This window comes from Oreochromis niloticus, linkage group LG5, assembly GCF_001858045.2.
Source record: "Oreochromis niloticus isolate F11D_XX linkage group LG5, O_niloticus_UMD_NMBU, whole genome shotgun sequence".
In the NCBI taxonomy this organism is placed as follows: domain Eukaryota; kingdom Metazoa; phylum Chordata; class Actinopteri; order Cichliformes; family Cichlidae; genus Oreochromis; species Oreochromis niloticus.
In genome coordinates, this window is record NC_031970.2 from 26,050,578 (window position 1) to 26,071,880 (window position 21,303).

The 21,303-nt window shown below is 39.7% G+C and overlaps 1 protein-coding gene and 1 long non-coding RNA gene across 4 annotated transcripts in view; one reads left to right on the plus strand and one right to left on the minus strand.

Annotated features, from left to right (window-relative positions):
- The window catches only part of cpne5b (copine Vb), a 132,561-nt gene extending 120,217 nt beyond the window's left edge, over positions 1-12,344 (minus strand). The window contains exons 1-2 of one of the 3 annotated variants that reach the window (XM_025907371.1): positions 11,285-12,344; positions 10,865-11,137 (exon numbers count right to left, since the gene is read on the minus strand). In XM_025907371.1, coding sequence (XP_025763156.1) covers positions 10,865-10,983 — 119 coding nt within the window. In that variant the 5' untranslated portion in view covers positions 10,984-11,137; positions 11,285-12,344. Of the gene's footprint in view, positions 1-10,864 lie in introns of all 3 variants that reach the window. The other 2 variants (XM_003441525.5, XM_025907372.1) reach the window with 2 other exon arrangements.
- A 4,427-nt stretch (positions 12,345-16,771) lies between these two features.
- LOC102076251 (uncharacterized) lies at positions 16,772-18,859 on the plus strand. The gene is made up of 2 exons (XR_269228.3): positions 16,772-17,085; positions 17,168-18,859. It is a non-coding gene; the product is annotated as an uncharacterized LOC102076251 (long non-coding RNA).
- The last annotated feature ends 2,444 nt before the right edge of the window (positions 18,860-21,303 follow it).

The following is a 21,303-nucleotide window of genomic DNA, read 5'->3' on the forward strand; positions in this document are numbered from 1 at the left end:
ACTGCAGTGAGACACCAGTTTAATATCATTTTACAGCTTGAGGAAGAAGACAAACTTGCATACCTGCATATGATGGTGTCATGCGTCTGGCGGGGTGACACATGGCACCATCCCAAGAACTCCAACCACAAGACAAGCCTTACAAACCTTTGTTAAAAATTAGTTTTATTAAAAGACAGACTTACCCAACAAGGTTCTTTGACATTTTTTTAGTTACCATGGTTATAATGTATGTCCTTAGCAACCAAAGTAACTGTGTTCAAAGACTAACACGACCATTAAAAAAAAACGTCTGAACGAGCATGTTGCTGATGAAATGCTGCAATGTGTTTAAAGCTTTTGTGGCAGGAGCCAGCCCATTGAGAGTCAGATAGCTCTAAGCAGCTAGTTAGCTGAGTGTTATAGTATTATTGACCCACCAGCAAATGGAGACCCAATCAGCTGTATGGGTATCCCATTCGAAACTAATTAGTTCAATGAAGTGAATTAAAATGCATCACCCGCGGTGTCTGGGTCCCCGTAAAGGTGAAAAACGTCATCTTTTTAGTTGCCAGGTGATGATAGCTGTCCACAGCTGTGACTCACCTTCCTGAATAGCTCCGACTGAGAGCTATTAAGCTCCCATTACTCCATCACATATGTCGAGGACAGATGCTCCTACCACAGCACAATGGGTACGATTCACGCACGGTAAATGGCTGTTCATGCACCTGTCTTCTTTATTAGAAGCTTTTGATTTTTAGTGCATTTTATTGTTGAGTTTTATTTTTTGACTTCAGATGAATAAACTGAATCTTTGTCAGGTATGTCTGTCTTTCAGATGACTTTGAAAACTCACCAGACACTATTAAAACTCAGCTGGAAGGGATTTCATGCATATCCCAAATGGCCCAAGTACGAACAGTGACTTCTCATTGCACAGAGGGCACAGCAAATCTTTGATTTAGTGGGTTTTGTATGCATATTTTATATTCCACATTTATTACTGATCTCCTGGCCCTGTACACTATCTACAACCAGACTGCATGATTTTATAGCTCCATGTTAATTCTTGGCTACTGCTGGTCTGAATAACATGCAAGTACCTAAAAGCATTAAACAGGTAACCTATGCAAACACGCATCTGTTTTCTCAACAAACACCACTATCATGTTGAGTGCCTGCAGATATGTGTCCTCTTGGTTTTGTTAAGCTTTTCAAAAGCTCCAGCTGAAAAGCCAAATGAATCCAATTATGGAATACCATAATAAGACTCATGAGATACCAATACTAATCCCAAAGTCCAGTGCTACTTTGACAAAATGCTAATAAGGTCTCTGACACAAGTGAGCTATAGACCCTGCTCAGATATTATTAAAAGATCCTGCAATTAAACAAACTATTTAGGTGATGCATGAGCCTCCGCATGCAGATCAAACATGCACATATATATTAATCCCCACCTTCAAAGCACGCTAAGACAACAAATTACTGATTTCCCAGTAGGGATAGTATGTATGCAAATGAGTAAGAGCCTGGTTTGAATATGGCTGTGTCTGTGTTATTCCAGCACATAGCCACGCTTCAAAAATAATGGTCCTATGTTGCGAATCTTTTTATAATATCAAAATATGCCATTTAATCAGTTTGAACCTTGTTTGCTATTATGGAAACATCTGCACCCTCCCGTACTGTTTGCTTTTGTCTGGAAATAAAGATATGAACACCGGAGCTTTGGCTCATCAGAACAGATCTGACTGTAGCAACACTGATAAGATGAGGATTAAAAAGAGCTAAAGTCGAAAAGGAAATAAAAAAGTGTCTACCTTGTAAAGAGGAAAATTATTCTGAAGGTTTCGGGTCAAAAGCAAACATTGCAGGTATATATCCCATAAATTATGGAACACGGCTGTGAAAAGATTCCTTATCAGGGAATCGGTTAAGCTAAAAATCTGGTAAGAATGGGTTTGGGGAGCATACTAGAGCTTTGTAAAGAAAAATATGTAATTGGAGCTATGTTTATGTTTCTCAGGGAAAAAAAACAAATCAATTTCACCGTCACCAAAGTCACAGCGAGGTTGCATTTCAAAGGTCTTAGCCACGGCACCCTTTCCCCACCTCAACTTGAAATTAATTTTTGCCCTCTAACATGTTTACTTGTCACAGTGTAGCTATTTAGGACACCAAGCAAGGCTGTTAGGTGATCCTCCATTTCTCCAGTCCTTTATCATAAATTTGACTTTGTCTTCCCATGACTTCCCTCCTCCTGCCAGAGACCCAGCGAGTCCTGTCAGCCAGAGAGCACAGATCAAAGCCTCGTTCCAGCCTCTCAGCCACTAAAGCCAGCATGACAGTGAACCATCATTAACACTCGGGGAGAGTGTTACCCTTCTTCCTCTGAACTTAACATCGCTTATGTTCAGTGGCTGTCGTCGACGGTCTCACCAGGCCTTGTTTGCATTCAAGGAGATTCTCTCTCACTCTGGAGTAAGAGCTGCAAGATACGAGCTTGATACAAGCATTCAGGATGGAAGAATTTGATGGCTGCAGGAATGAGACAGTTAATTCTCAGTAGCAGGGCTGACAGAGCTGATTATAGGCATTGCTCTGTGAAGATGCTGACAACTGAACAGTGCTGCTGTCAGGGCTGGAGGGGATTATTGGGTGTAGGGTGAAGAGTGACGGATGAAAATTAGCATCTTTATAATATCAGTGTAATAATAGTGAACAAAAAAAACACAAGGCAGTTTTTTGGGGGCAAAAGATGATGACATTTTGTTTTTCATTAATATGAAACAAATGAGTGGGCAAAGAAAACATTGCTTTTAAAAGGTGGATTCAAGCTCTTGACATGTGCACATTTAATCTCTTCTGTATGCCCACAGTCCATTTTATTGATTTACTGAAAGCATTAGTCACAGCCTGTCCATCAGTGCACACAAGGCACTGTAAAAGGAATTTAAAAAGGCAAAAAACAAAAAAACCCACTATGAAACACAGTGAATGCATTAATTCACTGTGTTGGTGAAGATATTAGTGTGTAGAAAACGCTGGATTAGTTCTGCTAGGTCAAGAAAAGAGAGTGCTTCATGCTGTAACAGAATCTAAATGTCCTTTTGCACACAAACAGCTCCACACAGACGCAACAAAATACAATATGCTTTTTGTAGATCAATGCAAAAACAACAAAGCCAGAACTGCTCCTGATGTGTATTTAATCTGTGCTGCTTCCACACTTCACACACTGGTTTAATTTGACTCTCAAGTGAACTGTTGCTGTTATAGAACAGTCTTAGCACTCATACATGCATGTCACCGATCGCACAGCTGTTCACTGGTTATCTACAAAAATCCAGCAAAGCGGGACAGGAAGTAAAGTGAGGTTATGAGGTATTGTCTCAAGATTTTGTGTTATGGCCCCCAAAAGGACACAGCTGTGTAGGAGGTAGTTACAGTCAGAGTGGCACTGGAGCAGCCTCATCAGTGTTGCAGGTGTTAGAGTGCCATATGGTCCTAGGTGGTAGCTCATCTTCAGCTTACACAGAAGCACAGAGTAAAAGGAAAAGGAATGATATCAGTGTAGCCTCAACAAGCACAACCAAATGTCCTAAGACTGTTCCAGAAAATAAGAAACTAAACCTAAACTATAAGGAGAAACTGCAAGAGCAGAATGACTATAGTTTAATTGTTAGTGTCATTATTCTCCGTGGTTATATAAAGCTTTTTTTAGAGGAGATCTGCATATTTTATTTGTGAGACATTTGTCTTAAAAAATATGTCTTCACTTCTGTTTTCCTTTCACTCCCTTGTTTCAGCTTTTTCAATTTAAGATAAATCTAGTTTATTTTATTTTTGTGGCTTGCTCTGCCTAATGACCATGGCTTACTGTAATTAGCAGAATATTTAGAGTAATGATCTGGAAATTCCTTTTTAGAGCTTGATTTATATATAAACATAAACGCTTTGTCCAGCTGCTCCCATATTCACAAAGGCCCCAAAGGCAGATTAATCCACATGTTAGATTTGCAGTTTTGCTGGACACCCTTCCTGACACGACCTTTCTGTAGAATTTGCATCACTTCCTAGTCTAAAACTAGGAATCTTTTTGCACGGAGTAATGCTGCTCTGCATTTATAGGATATTAATATTTCTTTCTTTTTTTCTTTCTTTCTTTCTTTTTAAATAGAAAACCCAAGGAAATAAAGGGGTAGTGCTACAGTCACACTGGGAAAAACATGGGTTACAGATCATGAACAAAATTACTGCAACCATGTGCAATGAAGTTGCGATCATGTTGCCTTTGAAATTGCTTCAAAGGCTTTGATGCATCGGTATGGAAATAAAAAGGAATCAGTTTGCTATCAGTTTAAAACTGAATGGGGTCAAGTTGGCAACGGCATGAAATCTGTTTGGGATTAACTCTGATAAATTTGCAAAAAAAACCTGTAAATCTGTTGATGCCTACATACACAGAAATTCACATTAATTAATAACTACTTACACTCTGATTCCAGCAAGAACCCACTAGATTTGAAACAGAAATAGGAATATAACCACAATGTAACAAGTGGGTAACCAGTTGAGTCATGTCGTTTATTGCAAAGAGATCTATAACAGAAAAATTCAGCTGATCAGCACAGACCGAGTCAGGCAATCTGTCGGCATTTCTAAGTCTGACGGCAATTATTTGTAACACTTCACCAACAGACTGATTGCAGTTAGTTCGAATCGGGCTATGGTTGCTTCCCAGCAGGTGACCTGTGCAGTTGAAAATGGTGAAAAAGTTCATAGCTAACTACTAGTTAGCTAACTACTAAAAACAGGTTGCCGAATTTTAGTGGTAACCTGTTTTTGTAACCAGTTCTTCCTGGTTGCAAGGAGGTTGCAATCCTATTTTTGCTCTAGATTTCACAGCCGGTTTGTCCTCAAGTAGTCTAAACTGCTAGCATTAGCTAACTAGCTTACTATCAACAGCAGACACTGTTATCTATATATTAATTATAATACAGATAACAGTGTCCTGTCATATTAGAAGTCATTGGCTATACCCTGCAAAAAAAACACTTCTTTTTATTTTATTGTGCTTTATTATTTAGCCGGAACTACAATAGCAGGAAATTATATTCCTTGTTTGTTTTTTCGATTTTTATTTCACTTTTATATCACAGAATAGAGTATTTTATAAAGAATTTGACATAATTTGCCATTTAAATTATTGTAGGGGTTAAAAGTAATTTTTCACAAAGATTTCAAATTATATTTTGAATAGCAAAGCAGACTAAAGTGTTTTATTACTAAGTCCTTGAGTTATTCAAATTAAACTCCATTTGTTTTTCCTTGCCTGAGGTGTTAGATAGTGACTGTAATTGATATTGCAGTTAGTTGTAATTGATGCATTATGAAACACCAATACATCAGATGACTTTGAGAACTGTGACAATCTGAAAAGGTCCACTGTTTCAAGACTGCAAGAAACCTAAAAAGAATTATCTCCTGAACTGTCATTTAGTTGCATTAACCGGCGGTGACAGGGTTAAATATACAAAAACACAGTTTCTCATTGGCAACAAGTTTAGAACAAGCAATTAACAGGGCTAACAGGACTGTCTTTGAAAGAAAACCCATGCAGACACAAGAAGAACATGCAAACAGTAAGTGTAAAAGCCACAGCCAACCAGGACCCTTCTCACTATGAAGCAACAGTGCTAACTAGTCTTCTGCAACCTTTATCACAGCATTTGATGGTAATGTATTGGTGAAACCAAGAGCTGAGTAAATGTTAGGCCTGATTCACCAGGTGGCCATAGACATGAATGATTATTCTCCTTCAAACTGCTAGGTGTTTAAATATGCACCTGTGTGCCATTGATATGCCAAACGTATGTTCACCACCTGTTTATATTGCCCCCAGATCATTACTGTGTTGTGCTTTCTCATTTACTTCTGTTGCTAACATTTCAATAAAGCGTTTTCACATCAGGTACTAAGACAAACCTGCAGTCTATTTGTGGCTTAAGCTTAACCTGCTGAGAGGAGCAGAAATATTCTCAACAAATACAATTACTTTTTTACTTTTTTTCCCTCTTTTTTCAGGGTGGGGTGTGGTGTGGGGGGTCTTCTTATTGAATTTACATCCCTGCCTTCCAGTTACTGTGCAATGATGAATGTATCCAGCTCACAGTGTTTCTCATCTCAGCCTCTCTTTATCCACATCCTAACCATCCACACTATCTTTCCTTCCCTACCTCTATTTCCCTTTTCCCACACAGCCTAACAAACTAAAGTCAGTTAGGCTGTGTGACATCGTGTAGTGTTCTTTCTCTGTCGTGTTTAAAAATTACTGTGTGTGTGTGTGTTTCACAGAGAGAGACACAGAAAGAGGTTTGTCTTACTTTTCATAGCAGTGGGGAGTCATCTGGAAGATAATTATGTTGTGGTTTGCAAAGCTGAGCTCATGTTTTATACACAGCATTCTTCATGAGGCTAATAAGCTTCAGTGAAGCTTGTGGTGCAGTACACATTCACACTAAAAGAGCTCAGACCGAGAGAGATGCAATGTGAAAGGCAAGGGAAACCAGAGTGATAATAAGCAGCGGTGCAGGATCTCCTTAGGGCTTTTCTACGCTCTGTGAGATGCTTTCTGTCCCAGATCTGTAAAGGAAGCTAGCAGATGCTTAAACCAGGGCTCTCATAAGTACAAGTTTCTATATGCAAATGCAGACCATCCAGGCATTTAGCAGAGGAATTTAATCACCGCAACACATGCACTGCCTGCACTCAAGAACCAAGCTGTGAAATCCCACATCAACCCCACCACCACCACCTCCTGTTAGCAAGCGATGCACTAACTACAAGAATAGAATTATTATGTCACTACCACAAGCCACCAATTAAAGTAAAATTCAGCAGCTACAAGATCTATCTTCAGCCTTAGGGAAGCCCTTAGATTAGGTGTCGCTCTCGAAGAAAAGGACGATCCATTAATGGTATAATTGGGTCTCCGCACTGCATTCAGTCGATGTGAACTTTGACCCAGTGCTCTGTAGAAATCACACCTCACTTCTCTTAACCCCAATCAGTCCCTTGCTCGTACAGCGCTGTGCAAACATTTGGGGCACTTTTCCAGCCAACCAGGAAGGGTCACAATTCTAATTCAAATTACAAATTAATTTGACAGCATGGCAGTGATCCCAGACATGCAAAGACTATCTTCCCTGACAAGAAGACGAGGAGAACAAGGAGCCTAACTCTACGCGAGAACTGTAATCTGTCAAGTACCTTGTAAAACTCTGGTTAAGCACATCTTTAAGGCAGCACCAGCTGTTTGGTTTTTTTTTTTCTATTTTTTCATCCCTGTATGACTTCTAAATTAGAACTCCTCAAACCATTATTACCGAAATTATCCTCAATTTAGGCAAAAAAAAAATTATCACCAATACTTTTTGAGCCCTATTAACTCTATTGTTATTAAATATCCCAAAATTAACATCCTTTCACATTTTAAAATGACTCCAGTGAATTTTAAACTTAACCGCACGCTCCAACTGTGCCCCTGCCTCTGCCTTTCATGTATGAATATTTCATCACCCAAGCTCAGCGCATATCTTTTTTTTTGCTGAAAAACAGATTAAAGGTGATATCTGAAAAACCCTAAATGTAATTTATCAACACTAAAGCACTTTAAAGGTTTGACAGACTCTTCTAACCACCGGAATTAAATAATGAAGCTTTTTATCTCGTGCCCTCCTCCACATGATGGCAGCCAGGTGATTGCCATTGAGCTGAGATGCTAGAAAGCCCTTCATGTTCTCTGTTACTGAATGGTAATGAATGGCAAAAACTAATGCTAGGTCCAACCAGTGGTCTACAATGGCAGCTTAGAAATGCAGCTCATACTCTAAGCTTGTGTTTATGCAAGCTCCAACACTGTAACACAGCAACACATCATGCCAGGTGAGACTGCTGCTTTTCACCGTATCACTCTTGGCAGCTGACAGACCTGCTCTTCAATAAACAAGCCAGTCAGTGTCCCCAGAGCTGACTGGGAGACTGGTAAATGGCCTTAGATGCATAAGTACTGCTTTATTTTGTTGAACTGCCTGGACAGTTAGAAAATGAAGCATTTACCGGAGTCCAGAAATGGACTTTATTGCAAATGGCAAAGAGGGATATAATAAAGGGCTGAATGAAAGCCGAGCTTTTCCACTGCATTTCTGTTCTAGTGCAGGTTGCGCCCTCTTCTCATCACTGACCTTCAGAAGATGACCATTGACTGGCAATCCCTGTGGGTGTGTAAACACCATTTTAAGAGAAACCACACGTTCAGTGTTGGCCCCCAATATTTTTTCTTCTTTCTGCCGTGTCAAACTGTCTCACCGGTCTTTCATTTCCAAAGGCCAGGCTCTCTCACAAAACAAATGTGCCGCAAGTTACACATCAAACGTAAGCAAGCAATGCGAGCATGGGGACAGACATAACCGAAGGACTGTCAGCGATGCGTCGTAGAAGCTAAATCTATTTGGTGAATATTAAGAAAAGCTTCTGATTGGAAAAGAATGATCTCTAACACAGACAAGTTCATATGAATCTCTTTTATATGACAAAAATGTCTTACCACCCCAAATCTCTCATGCTTCTCCTTGCCTTGAATTAAAGACATTTCAATTCCTGTCATTTTCCCTCTTTTTCCCTGATCCTGTGCCCGCTCAGCACTCTCTGTTTGTCACTGGTCCTGATAATAACACGATGTCAAAAGCAGGGGGTGCAGCCTGTAATAGGGGGTATTAACCCGGAGGGAACGACTATCATCACGGTTTCGAGGTTTCAGAGCGCGCACGGACATGATGACAAAGGGAGAACTGCATAGAAGAGCCAACGGGGAGGCTCTTCTCCTCAATAGGAATCTGAGTCACACAACATCTGTACAAAGGATTTAGAGGATTTGTGAGGCCTTGAACTGTTATTAGAAGTATTTGACTGTGACAGAGAGATTTAACTGTTGATTTCCTCTGCTTCAATTGCGGCTGATAGAGTAGCCTGTTATTAGCTATTATAGAGAGCAGGGATTGTAGTCTACAAAGCAAAATCCCTACTATGGGGTTATGTGAGCAACCTTTTGCACTCTTAAGGTGTGTGTAGCTCATTAGCATTTATTCCTATGTGTGGCATGATCACAGTAAGAACAAGCCCTTAAGCAGAGAGCTTGTAGCGCTTGGTTTGAGTATGCATGAGTACAGACCATTTATCTACAGATAAAGGCCATCTATACATCTTCCTGCCTTTAATAAAAGTGTAAATTACCAAGATATCAAACATAAGATGAACTCGTAGCTTTTCTAACTCTCGATCTGTCTCACAGACACAAACAAGGTGGCAGTGAGGGAGGAGGGAGATGCATCGACCTCCTTTCAATTAATGATTTCTTCTCAACAAACTTCTTTCTGCCAGGAGGGTTGTGCACCACTGCTTTGGTTTTCTACCTCTTTTTAATTTTAATCACACATCAGCACAAATGTACACACATGCAGAGAAACCATTTGCATATATGCTGGGGCTTGTCAGAATGGGACTCATTATTTACCTGAATGGTGCTTAATTGCGTATCAGCAATGATATAATTCCATTCGCCTCATCATTACAGGCTGAAAAACATCAAAATCCAAGAGCGCGCAGGGCTTTCATTGGTAGGCAACCAGTTTGCTAGCCAAGCCACCCATTCGTCATCTAAGCTGATTCCCCACCATCGCCCAGCAGCACAACGGCTGTTCATTCAGTAAATTCCAAGCAGGGGTATGTTTTTTGTTTTTTTTTACTCTGAGACGAATAATGTGGCAGCGAGCTTCTCTGAACGCCAGAAAGCGCATCAATAATGCACACGCAGCTTGTTATAGCTCAAACTCACTCTGCTTCAGTGGCTCACCAACCCAAAATCCAGCATCAAAGACCAGAAACATTCATGTGCGGTTCAGTGTGTATGTGCATGTGGGTGTGCGAAGACGCTCACACATGCCAGCACTGGAGTGTCTGAGAGGTGAAAGGCGTTGAAAGCCTTGACTTTAAAACCTTCTTCTAATGGGAAGAGGAGTGACTGTCTATTCTCACTGAACAAGCGCTGTAGGGAGATTCATTTGGTGAGGGTGGATTTCTCTTCCTGAGAGGCTTTCTGAATCCTTTTGTACTGAAAAATAATAAAAATGGGAGTAAGCTTGAGGCCAAGGGCACGGGCGCTGTGTGAACGTGATGCAAACCTTGGAATCTTTAACATTCACTACTTTTTAAAGAGTGTAGGGGAGGTAAGAATGAGGCTTTTAGTGCTCTGTTGGTGCTGAAAGCAGCCAGCGGTTACAATGGGCACAGCATGAAAGAGGCTTCTGGCTGAAAAAGATGTCACATTAAATATATAATTATTACCATGTTTGGTGATGTATTATGTCACATGGAATTATTTTGTCCTCAAACAGTGTTTCAACAAAAAAGAGCTGGCAGCATAGAAGATTTCCTCACAGATTTTACCTTGAATATGTATACACAGTGATATGAAATAACGTGATGTTGTGCACATTTTCAGACACTTTTTTTGATGGCAAATTGGAAATACTTGAAAAGTTCAAGGGGAATTTGAACTTTTTCTCAGATAAATGAACACACGTCTTACCACTGAGAGTTTAAGTAGAAAAAAATGATACAAACAACTTTCTTGGTAAACCAAACCATGTAAACTAATGGTCTGCACAGCAAAATCTGCAGCTACACGTATAGGATGAGTTGGGTGGGGCGCTTTTCACAACTTTTCTAGCACAGGTCTAACATGCAGTCCGAACACCGAACTTTCCTGACCGCCGGTGGTCCGCTGCGCTCTCCGCTCTCTGCGGACGCGTCGACTCACCTACAGGAGACGGTGATCTCTACTTTGGTGGCCGGAATGTTGCCGGTGATCGGGTCGAAGTCGTACACCGATGACGTGTCTTCCAGCTTGTCCATAACGTCTCCTTCCATCATGTCCATCGCCAGAGCTCGTGGTGGCTCGGGTGTGATCCGAGAGGCGCACAGCCTGGCGCCGGCGGTGCGCAGCGAGTCTCCGGTGACTCCTGAGAACAGATCAGAGACCAGACGGCCTCCGGTCCGACCGGGTGAGGCAGCCACTTCACAAATGTTGAAGCTGGAGAGGATGGAGAGGAGAGCACCGAGTGAGGGAACACCCAGAAAAAAAAAAGAAAAGGAAAAGGGCGCACTTGGTTAACTCTGCGCAGCGTAAATACTTATTTTTTTTCTTGATTTCTGAGATTACTGTTGCGCTTTCACCGACCTGCTGGACGTCACATGGAGAGGTGGACCGCTCTCTGCTTTTGTCTTCACCGTGTGCGCACAGCGGAGCGTGTGAAGAGAAATGACTAGATACACTTAAACCCACCCATCCTCCTCCCACACGGAATTACAATCAAGTGCTGGCAACCCTGTACACTGGCGCTGCTGTTGTCACCCTGCAACATCCTGTGTAGCCTCCTCTTCAGCGTGCGCTCGAGTGTCAGTCACAGCAGATGACTAATTGATGTTATTTCGTATTTTTTGACTTTTTCTAAGGCGTGGCATCAAAAACCTGGTTGTCCTGAAGGATGCTTGTGAGTACAAGTTGGCTGCAGTCCTGCTGGTCGGGACAAGCCATGTTTAGAAGGCTGAAGAGCAAAGCTGGAGCACAATATTTAGTCAACTATTATTTTTTTATTTTGCGGTATTGGAACATTTTATATATTGGACTTTTGAGAAGGCATAGCAGAATGCGAAACAGTAAAGAAATTTAACACCACAGTGAACCATTGAGATTTTAAAAAAGAAGAGGAAAAATAGGGGGAAACAGCAGGATCAGATTTAAGTGCTTACACAAGTCAAAAGTGCAAGTGTTTCCCATCCTTCTTTGATGGAAGGCTTGTGCACAACACTTTCAGACAGTCAGAACTGCCAATTAAAAAGTGTTCATGCTGGCTGATTTAAAATCAATGATGATTAGAGTGAGGGAGTTACATAAAGATTTAATGGCCATCATCCATCCCCCCCATTAGCCTGTTGTTGTGCAGCTAAAAACCCACTCTAAAAAACACACATTGTAATGAATATGCTAAACTGATGTCACTGCCTGCCAAGATAGTGATGGGTTTGTCATTTTTTGGATAAGTATGGTTCCTAAATACAAGCAGCATGTGCGCTGTCCTCTCTCCATCACCTCACTGTTTGTCTCACTTGTTCTGACACTCCACATATTTGTCCGTCCTCTTCTCACAAATATGAGAGAGGGAGGAGAACGTGTTACACATGTATGTGAAATGCATGTACACTTGTGGCTGTGAATAAACAAACATTATTATCAGGAAAGGAGCCCCTTTTCACCTACTTGGAAAAGTGTAGTTGTTACTTTTGTGGTCAATATGGAAACAGAGACATCAGATTTTCTGTGTCATTGCACCTTTTCTGTCTATTTCTCTGTCTCTCCTTTCCCTATTTCTATCTCTCGCACACACATCACAGAGACACATGCAGCCATAAACCATTATACCACCTTTCATAAATGGGTGCAGAAGCACACAGCTCTTTCCTGCATAGTGCACCTAGCGTCTGGATTCTGGAAATCAATTTACACCGGCACAGGATGCTTCTGCCCACACAGCTCTCCAGCTCAGGATCAGGAACACACACACACATACACAAAATCATGCACAATCGTTCTTTTACACGTGCTCACCAACGCGTACAGCAGTGTGCATGTATAAAAACAAATTATTTTCTCATATGTCACCCATAAACACAGATAAAGAGGCACACACATCTACATACCCACCCTTTTCTCTCCAGGATGATTCATGTATTTTAAGGGTTTGCTGTTTAGAGTGGGTGAGCATGCTATTGCAGATGTTCCACAGAGTGGGTTGGCAGGATCAGGGCCAGAGGACAAAAACAAAAAAAAAGAAAAAAAGAAAAGAAAATGCAGGAAGGGGAGGAAGGGGAGGAAGAAGACCTTCACAATTTCTATTTTGCCTTGAGTAGTAACCTGTGGATGGCAGACTTTTCAGAAATACGACATATTTTGAATATGTATATTCTTAAAAACTGGGAATCCAGATATCAATTCTAAATCTATTTCCACCCCTTCATGTGCTGTGATCTGAAAACACAGGGTGTACTGTGGGGGAGGGGGTGTTGAAACCGAGCAATGTTTTGCCTCCTGGTTACTGAAAAAAAAAGAAAGAAAACACATCACTGTATGAGTTAAACAGAAAAATTAAAATGCCATTTAAAATGACAACTATAGAAAAAAATAACAGTTATTCTTGTTTGAAAAATTAGCATATTTAATTAAAAAAATATATATATTATGCATTTATGATCATATACCATACCATCAAACTTATTTTTTCAAATAAATTCTTCATTGGGCCATATGAAAGCAATATCTGATTATCTGTGCTACATTAGTTCTTAATATTGTGGGGTAAACTTGAGTGATCAATAGGAAAAAACCCTCTAAAATACTGCACATCTTCTTTAAATGCTATCCCCATCCATCTGCCACGGACTCGGAGGTGGTCAATGCTTTGTACTGCCAGTGACATTAATAACACCATAGGAGATTCAAATGCCCCTTTTCCTCCTTCTCCGTCCTATTTTCTCAGCTTCCTGCAGTTTTCTAGGCACTAATTACTGTGTTTATTCTTACTTGCGTCATGCTGTCCAAAAAGATCGCCTTTCTGGAAGCAATTATGCAAAAGCAAACAAATGCCCTGTCAAGAAAATGAAGCTTTTTATTTTTGAATATGCTTTTTTTTACCCACCTGAAATAGGGAGACATTTGTTTACTCATTTAATCTAATTTTCCTGCAGTTTTAACATTTTTTTTTTTAAAGAAACAAAGAATATTTTACAAAGTAATACATTTTGGATGTCCCATTAAGCGGTGGGGGTAGGGGTGGAGGTACAGGTGGTATTTTCAGCCTGCCTGTGACGCACAGGCGCTAAAATAATGTTTTCTCCTCTAAAATTAAAAGTGTGTATGATTTCATGCTCAAGCACAATTAAATATAAACACACAACATCTGAAATTATAATATTAAAGAAGCTCTGGGACCTGTAAGATTTTGTGCTTATACCTCTCAGTTAACAAATATTTTTCAATTCATTTTAATTAATGAGCCCAAAGAAAGTGTTTTTTATTACTCAGTAAGCTTTAATTTCATTTTAGTACAAAGTAGTGTTAAGTAACATCTTTAACAAAAAGGGTTCAACTGTTTAATCAAACTTTTAAAGGTTATATTCTGATTTATATGGCTGTGCTTCAATAACACTCAAATTAAATGCTTTGAGTGGGTTTCTTTTAAATGTCTTTCTCTAAATGAAGAGCAAAGGTTTCAGGATCAAGTGTACATTTAACATGGGATTATACCTTTTATATGAAGCATTTAGTGTCATTTACTTGATATAGACCCTTCATACATTCATCCATCCATCCATTCTCATCTGCTAATCTTTGTCAAGGTCATGGGGGGTGGAGCCTATCCTGGCTAACACAGGGCGATAATTTGGACCTTTGGAATTAAAGTGGTACCAAAAAGTAAATCACAATTAACACCACATAGCTGAGTGACTGCAAAACCAAATTATGAGTTCTGTGCTCAAAACAACATTTGGAACAGTCGTTCTAATTTAGCACAACTCAGATTTATTTATTTATTTTTACTATTACGATAACAATTATTTGCTGCAGCTTAAATCAATACTGTGGTTTTGACTTATGACCTCTGATTATGATTAAATTGGATTTAAAATGGGTGCTGAGGCTTTGTGCTCCTCTCTGCAAGACACAAGTCTATTCAGTTGTACCTTGTAGATAAGTAGGGGGTTTGATAAACCCAGTTCAAAAGGACCACATGTTCCCTCCCAGAGTGTAATCCTGCTCTGTGGCCCAGTGGTTTAATCCAAAATCAAATCCCTCCTGAGGTGCCAAGCAGCATAAAGAAAGCTTTCATGAATCATTGCTCCAAGACTGACAAACTGAGGGAAACACACATATACAGTATTTGTGGGAAGCCACCATGGCAGCCTATAGGTGGCTGATGGGCTGGCTAACAGCCCGCGCGCTCCTGCAGTACTTGTAAGTCAATGAACTCCATGCTGTGCCAGAGCCACTGGCAAAATAATAATAACCTGATTTTTCCTGAACAGGTCTACAGCAGACGCACAAGCTCTTAGAGTTAATTATGAAATTCTTGATAGAAGACTTGCAGCTACTTACCCAAAAGTTTTAATGATGCAGTAGTTTTTCTGCTGTGGGGAAAGTTCATCACTGAGTCCTCATGGGAAGGTGCCTGGACGCTCTTTTTTTTTTTACTAGAGAACCATATGTTGAGTGGGTTTATGTCTTTACTAATAAGTGGTGACTGAGTTTAAAAGCTGAAAATAAAGTGAAAATGATACAGAGCACAGTGGCAAAGAAATCCCTAAAGGCAAAATTTCTACAGGGAAGAAAATCCAAGGAGTGCTCAGCTCTGTGTCACACAAGCTGGCACAATTAAACTTGGCCTTTATTTATCTAGCCCTCAAAAAGCCTTTTTTTATTTTATGGCTGGAATGCCAAAGCAAAATGTATCCACAATAAAATGACTAAGTAATGCTAACACTGCATTATACTAATAGTGATATAAGATGAAATGTGTCTAATTAACAGATTTGTTAACTATGATTTAAAGAGTTAGATTGCCATTCACCCTTTAGAGCTACATTAATAAAACAAAGTTGCACATCCCGGTGATGTCACTTAAACTAACCACAGCACCTATGCTTGACTCAAAATTATAGCATTTCCATTTAGCAAATACAGAATATTTTTCTGGTCCTTGGGTTTCAATTGTAGGAAATATTACCATGAAATATAATAGGAATGTTTTTGGGGGTTTTTTTTCCAGCCCTGAGTCATGGTTGTTAGAGAAAAACTAACACAATAGTTTGCAGGTCATCATTATACCTCCCGGCATTTGGTTTAATCTGTTATTACTTTTTCTACAGTTGCATTTTTCACCCCAGTTTTATGTTTATTGTTACAAAGAAACTACCACAAATGCTTCCAGGTAATAAGCCACAACATCAAACATATAATATTTACTTTATTACATTCAATCAAAGGGGTTTTTTAAGGCTATAAAGTAGCTTTAATTTCTGTATTATAATATGGTCATGGTGTCCTAATACGTGAAAACATCTGTACACAAATTATCTCTGTAATCCTGACAGGTTACTATACTACCTAAACAAAAATTATACAAGAAAAAATGTTTATAATACTAATGCTAAATGGTTTTGTGCATTATATACATTTCAGTCAGAGAATCAGCTTAAAACCAAGGTTGATACAAGTATTACTTGGTTATTACCTTGTAATTACATGTAATTAAATGTTAGTCTGAAGTGGCAGTCCTGTTTCTTCTATGCTCATGGCAACTCATGGCAGCAGCATCATATTTGGTGTACAGGCATTAAAGTGGTATCAGTTTTCCTCTCTAACGCTACACTAGAAAAAAAAAGAAAAAAATGTGCTCCTGACCCCAAATGTTAATCTACTGAAACTTATTGTATAGTAGAAACTATAGATTTCAAACTGAATAGTTTTCTTTTGTGTGTATGTTTGAAGTCAGATCACAAAAGATGTTCAAAAATAACATTTCATAAGACATGCTGTGTGAAAGTAAAGTTCAAGATTTTATAACGTAATTAATTTATGATACGTCATTCAGTTCACACAAGTCAGCTTATTCATGTGCTCAAAAACTGAAAGTTAATTTGACATATTTTAAGAACTGTTGAGGAACGCGCTAACTTTTTAGATGATGCACATGAAAGCACACTGTGTTGGTCAGGTGGAGTATTTAAAAGGGTGCTTTTTTAAAAACACCAGATCACGTTGAGATGTCAACAGCCTTCGAGTGTCCCGATAAGAAGGAAAGTAGGTGGCTAATGTTTGACAGGACTGTTGTGATGAAGGATCAAAGGTCCCAGTCTGTTTTTCTGTCACAGCCTCTTTCATACTTGAGAGGGATTTCTGTCTGGGAGAGAGCGTATTTCATGAGGGTGAGTGTGTCTCTGAAAATACTCAATAAATCAGTGGATTTTTACAAACTGCTTTTCAATACTATGCACGTTAAATCCAAAGGCACCACGTCATCTTCATCATCGTGATGGAACTGGCCTTTTATCCGGCGCTGGCACTGATGTATTTCTTTGGAGTGATGAAGGCCGCGCAGGATGACCGGGTGGAGCTGACCGACCACGCGTCGATGAACGTGTTCTGTCTGTTCGTGCTGGCACAGCCGCTGTGTCTCGTAATCGGTGGATACACCGGCATGGCTACTTACCTTCTCACATCTCTGATATCCTACAACTTCCTGCCATGGAAAAGCAGCACAAAAAAGCAAGCAAAAGAAAAAGACTCAGAGAAGAAGACAAAGTGAGAGCCAGAAACATACATTACATGGAAATATCAAGAAAGTGGATTCAAAAGGGGACTGGAGAGTATTTAAATTAAGAAAAAAATATAAATAAATAGCGATTTCACAAGACATTATCAGTGATTTAACCTGTTGTCATAAATGTGTTGTTTTGTCTGCAGTTGTCACGATCTGTGAGAAAGTATCTTATCCTTTCTTTTTTCCATTTTCTTACAACATTACAGATAAATAGAGAGCCATAAAGGTACCTTTGGACTGATTCGACCTAGCTCTTTATGCTAAGAATCCATAACAAGCCAGCTAACAACTTGCCTCAGGTATTAATGATGGTGGAGCTCAGGTTAGAGATCCTTTCCCCAGATTAACTTAAAATGTATGCAATAGGCAAAAGTTACAGCTAGGGTCAAAAAGTTCACAGCAACTTTAATAAATTGCCCATCATACTGATTTCTCTGTGACTCTCATGGAGTTAAGGAAACTGGCAGGATGGCAAGTACTGTAGATATCATGAACTTAACCCATGGTTGGGTTTTTGGGACTTTTTCAGCTTTATTGACAGACACAGTAAGAGGGAAGCAGAGGGAGAGCGTAAGAGGGGAAGACATGTGGCAAAGGTCCGCGGGTCGGACGCTCTTGAGCATGTGGTTAAAACTGATTCAGTCAATTACTCACTTTTTTTTTATTTACCACATTTTACAAGACTTAGTTGTTGGTTGTTGGAAGAATTAACAGTGAAGTGCTCTATTCTCAGCTGCACTGAATACACCAGGTGCTGTCACATCTCAGCCAAATTAAATAGTCAGAGGTCACAGTTACGCACTGCAGATAATTATGGCGACAGGAGGATAGCATACTCTAAAATAGTTTCAGGTCTTCATCACAGCAAAGGGGAAATCATCAAAGGAGTTGGGGCTCATCGTAATGGTTTGAGGTAATTGTTGTCTCACTGTAGAGGCACACTGTGGTCTCAGGACAGCAGCCACTAAGGGAAATCAGAACCTGTGTGGAATAGATCTTCTTATTCGACTCTTGGCAAGAAGTGTACTTCCCAAAATGAAAAATTGTTCCTTTAAACTGAGAAAATGATTCAGTGAACATCTCCAAATTATAATTACATTGTTAATGTCATAATATGAAGCCAATTAGCTCTGGACTGTAAAGTTTGTCAGTGACAAAAAAAGAAAGCGCTGGGTTTTTTCTTTTCACCTATGACAGTGACACTGAATGTGTCTCTGGCCTTATAGCTGAGTCATTTCTACTGAACCTGCCTACTTGAATATGACTAATCTGTCAATTAATTAAGTATTCAGTATATTATACACTCATGAACAGTGTTTCACAAAAGCTCCCACTAAACATAATTATTAAATCAGCATTGTGCTTTTTCCATCCGTGTTCATGAATGACTGAGTGTCCCTCTGATGTGAATAAGCCTGGTACCACAGAGCGTCGGGGTGTGCGTAAACCCGGACTCAAAGAGAGAGAGCATAATGGGATTAGACTGTGGTATATGGGTGATAGTCCAAGGCTGTGCTCAGTGGGTGCACAAATGTGCAAATGCTTGCTGTTTGAGTGAAAAACAGTTCGTTTTGTTTGTTTTTTTTGCAGGAAAAGAAGTTTATTAGTTTCCTCAGCACTAATATCCTCAGTTCACGACTTTCTCTCAGAGTACCTCTCACCTATTTCTCCTCCTAAGTGTGAATTTCTGTAGAGTGAATAAGGTTGTAACCTAAAGTGTCAATCATTCGCTATAAAGGCTCTAATTCCACAGTTATTATCCGTATATATGTTCGTTCAAGGTATAGCATGAGAAAATTGTTCAGCTTTTGCGCTCCACACATTTGTTCAGTTTCCTATTCAGTATGTGTGGAGCATGTTCTCAGTTTACCTCCCTTAATGTCACACTGGAGGTGCTGCCTACTGCATCTTCATTTTATTTAAAATAATAAGCCTGCAGCTTCCCTTTTTTTGTCACCCCCCACCCCCTCAACAGGATTCTTCTTATTCCCCAGCCAGCACTCAAAACCAAACTCCTTTCTTTCTTGTGTTTCATCTTCTGTCTCAGTCTTAATCCTTTTCCACAGTTGGGCTCGTTTCCATAATGTCGCTCCTCCTCGCTTGCATTATCATTAAAAAGGGGGGGGGGGGGGATCTAATAAATTATATAATAAAGTGTAATTTCTCTTATTGTCTATTTAGGATCACTGATATAAAGTAAGGTTTTAAGAATTCAGTTGGAAAAGTGTGTGTGCTTCATAAGTGGCAGCTCATAACACACTGAGCAGTTGTGACAATGTCAATTTTAGTTCTATTTATTAATAAAACTGAAACAAAGGCACTTTTCATCCTGGTAAACGTGTAGCATACATTAGCTTTGTACTTCAGGCATATTCAGTTTGGGCTCTGTTTTGGTTTCCACTGATTACCAAGGAAAATGTCCGGGTCTTTAGCTAAATTATCCCCCATGTCCATGCTAACAGGTAGCATCAAGCTGTGTTTTGGCAGGTGATCCAGTACTTGTGTATGAGCCTTTAATTTAAATCCCTTTTAAGATATGGGGAGTTGGACTGTGCAACTATTGTTGCTGGTACTGTGAGGCTCACCTATGAAAATAAAGACAGTATCAGTTAGAGCTTTAGGTGTTTAAAGCTTTTGTAACACAAACAGAAAATGCTGAAGCTGACAGGAATATCAGTAGTTCTGCAGGTATTTCCTTACTGTAAAAATCAAAGAGTTGAACCGAGAATGTCTACAACACAGTGCAACGCCCACAGATTTCTTTCTGCAAACTGTGGAAAGTGACAGGCCAGCCAAGTAGCCCACTGACACTGCCATTATTACAAAAACCCAAGGTTACTGTGATACTGGAAACTTTCATTTTGTTTTACCTACCAGTACCCTCTGAATATAGAACATAGCTACACTCTCGGCGTATTTGGCTGAGTTTCATATTGTGTTTTTTAGTTACAAGGTGATGGGTATTGTAGGACAGAGACTGATGGATCAGCTAGTGAAAACAGACTTACTGGATCGTTGAAGTGTAATGAAACAGACGGAGGCATTCAAATGAAATTTCAGCAGTTTGCTGTATGGAGAGAGCAGATGGAGCACATGCAGCTGGGATGTGACAGGGCTTGTGTATGGATGTTTATTTGTTTGTGACTGGCATCTTCAAATGGTTTCTGCCTCCTCTGAGGCGTTAATGGCCATCGTACATCACAGTGCTTGTGTCTCCCATCGCGGCTGGGCCAGGCGCAGCCCGACACAAGTTAATGATCAGAGTTTGCAAAGGAAATGAAGATTTATGAGTTTTGGAAATGTATCTCTATCCCTGAAGTAGAAAGAAATGAATCTAGTTGAAAAACATGCCCTCCCATGTCTACATTTCATCGTCTACAACCTGTTGGTCTGTTTGTACTGAATGATCATAACTCCTCTCCCATCTGCAATGTAAGAGATCCTTTGGTCTTTAATATCAGACAGACAGACTCGAGAGCTAAGAAGTTAGAAAGCTGGGTAAATACGATAACTAATAACAAAACTAAGTGTCTGATAATGAGTGTCATCTTCTCCAAAGAGATTTTTGATATTTCTTTATGATCCACAATAGAGCTAGGGTACCCTTTATTTGAATTATCCTTCGAAGAATGCTCATTACTCATTCATCAAGCTCAGTGTAGGAATACCACATAATCAGCATATTCTTATATCTGAAGGGCTAAAATCAGCGAATGTTGATGACATTTTGCTTGAAAAACTACTCAAAATGCATACAGAAGAAGTCTATCTGAGCAGGATGCACGAACATTACATCGCATTAAATTCAAAACCACAAAATGCG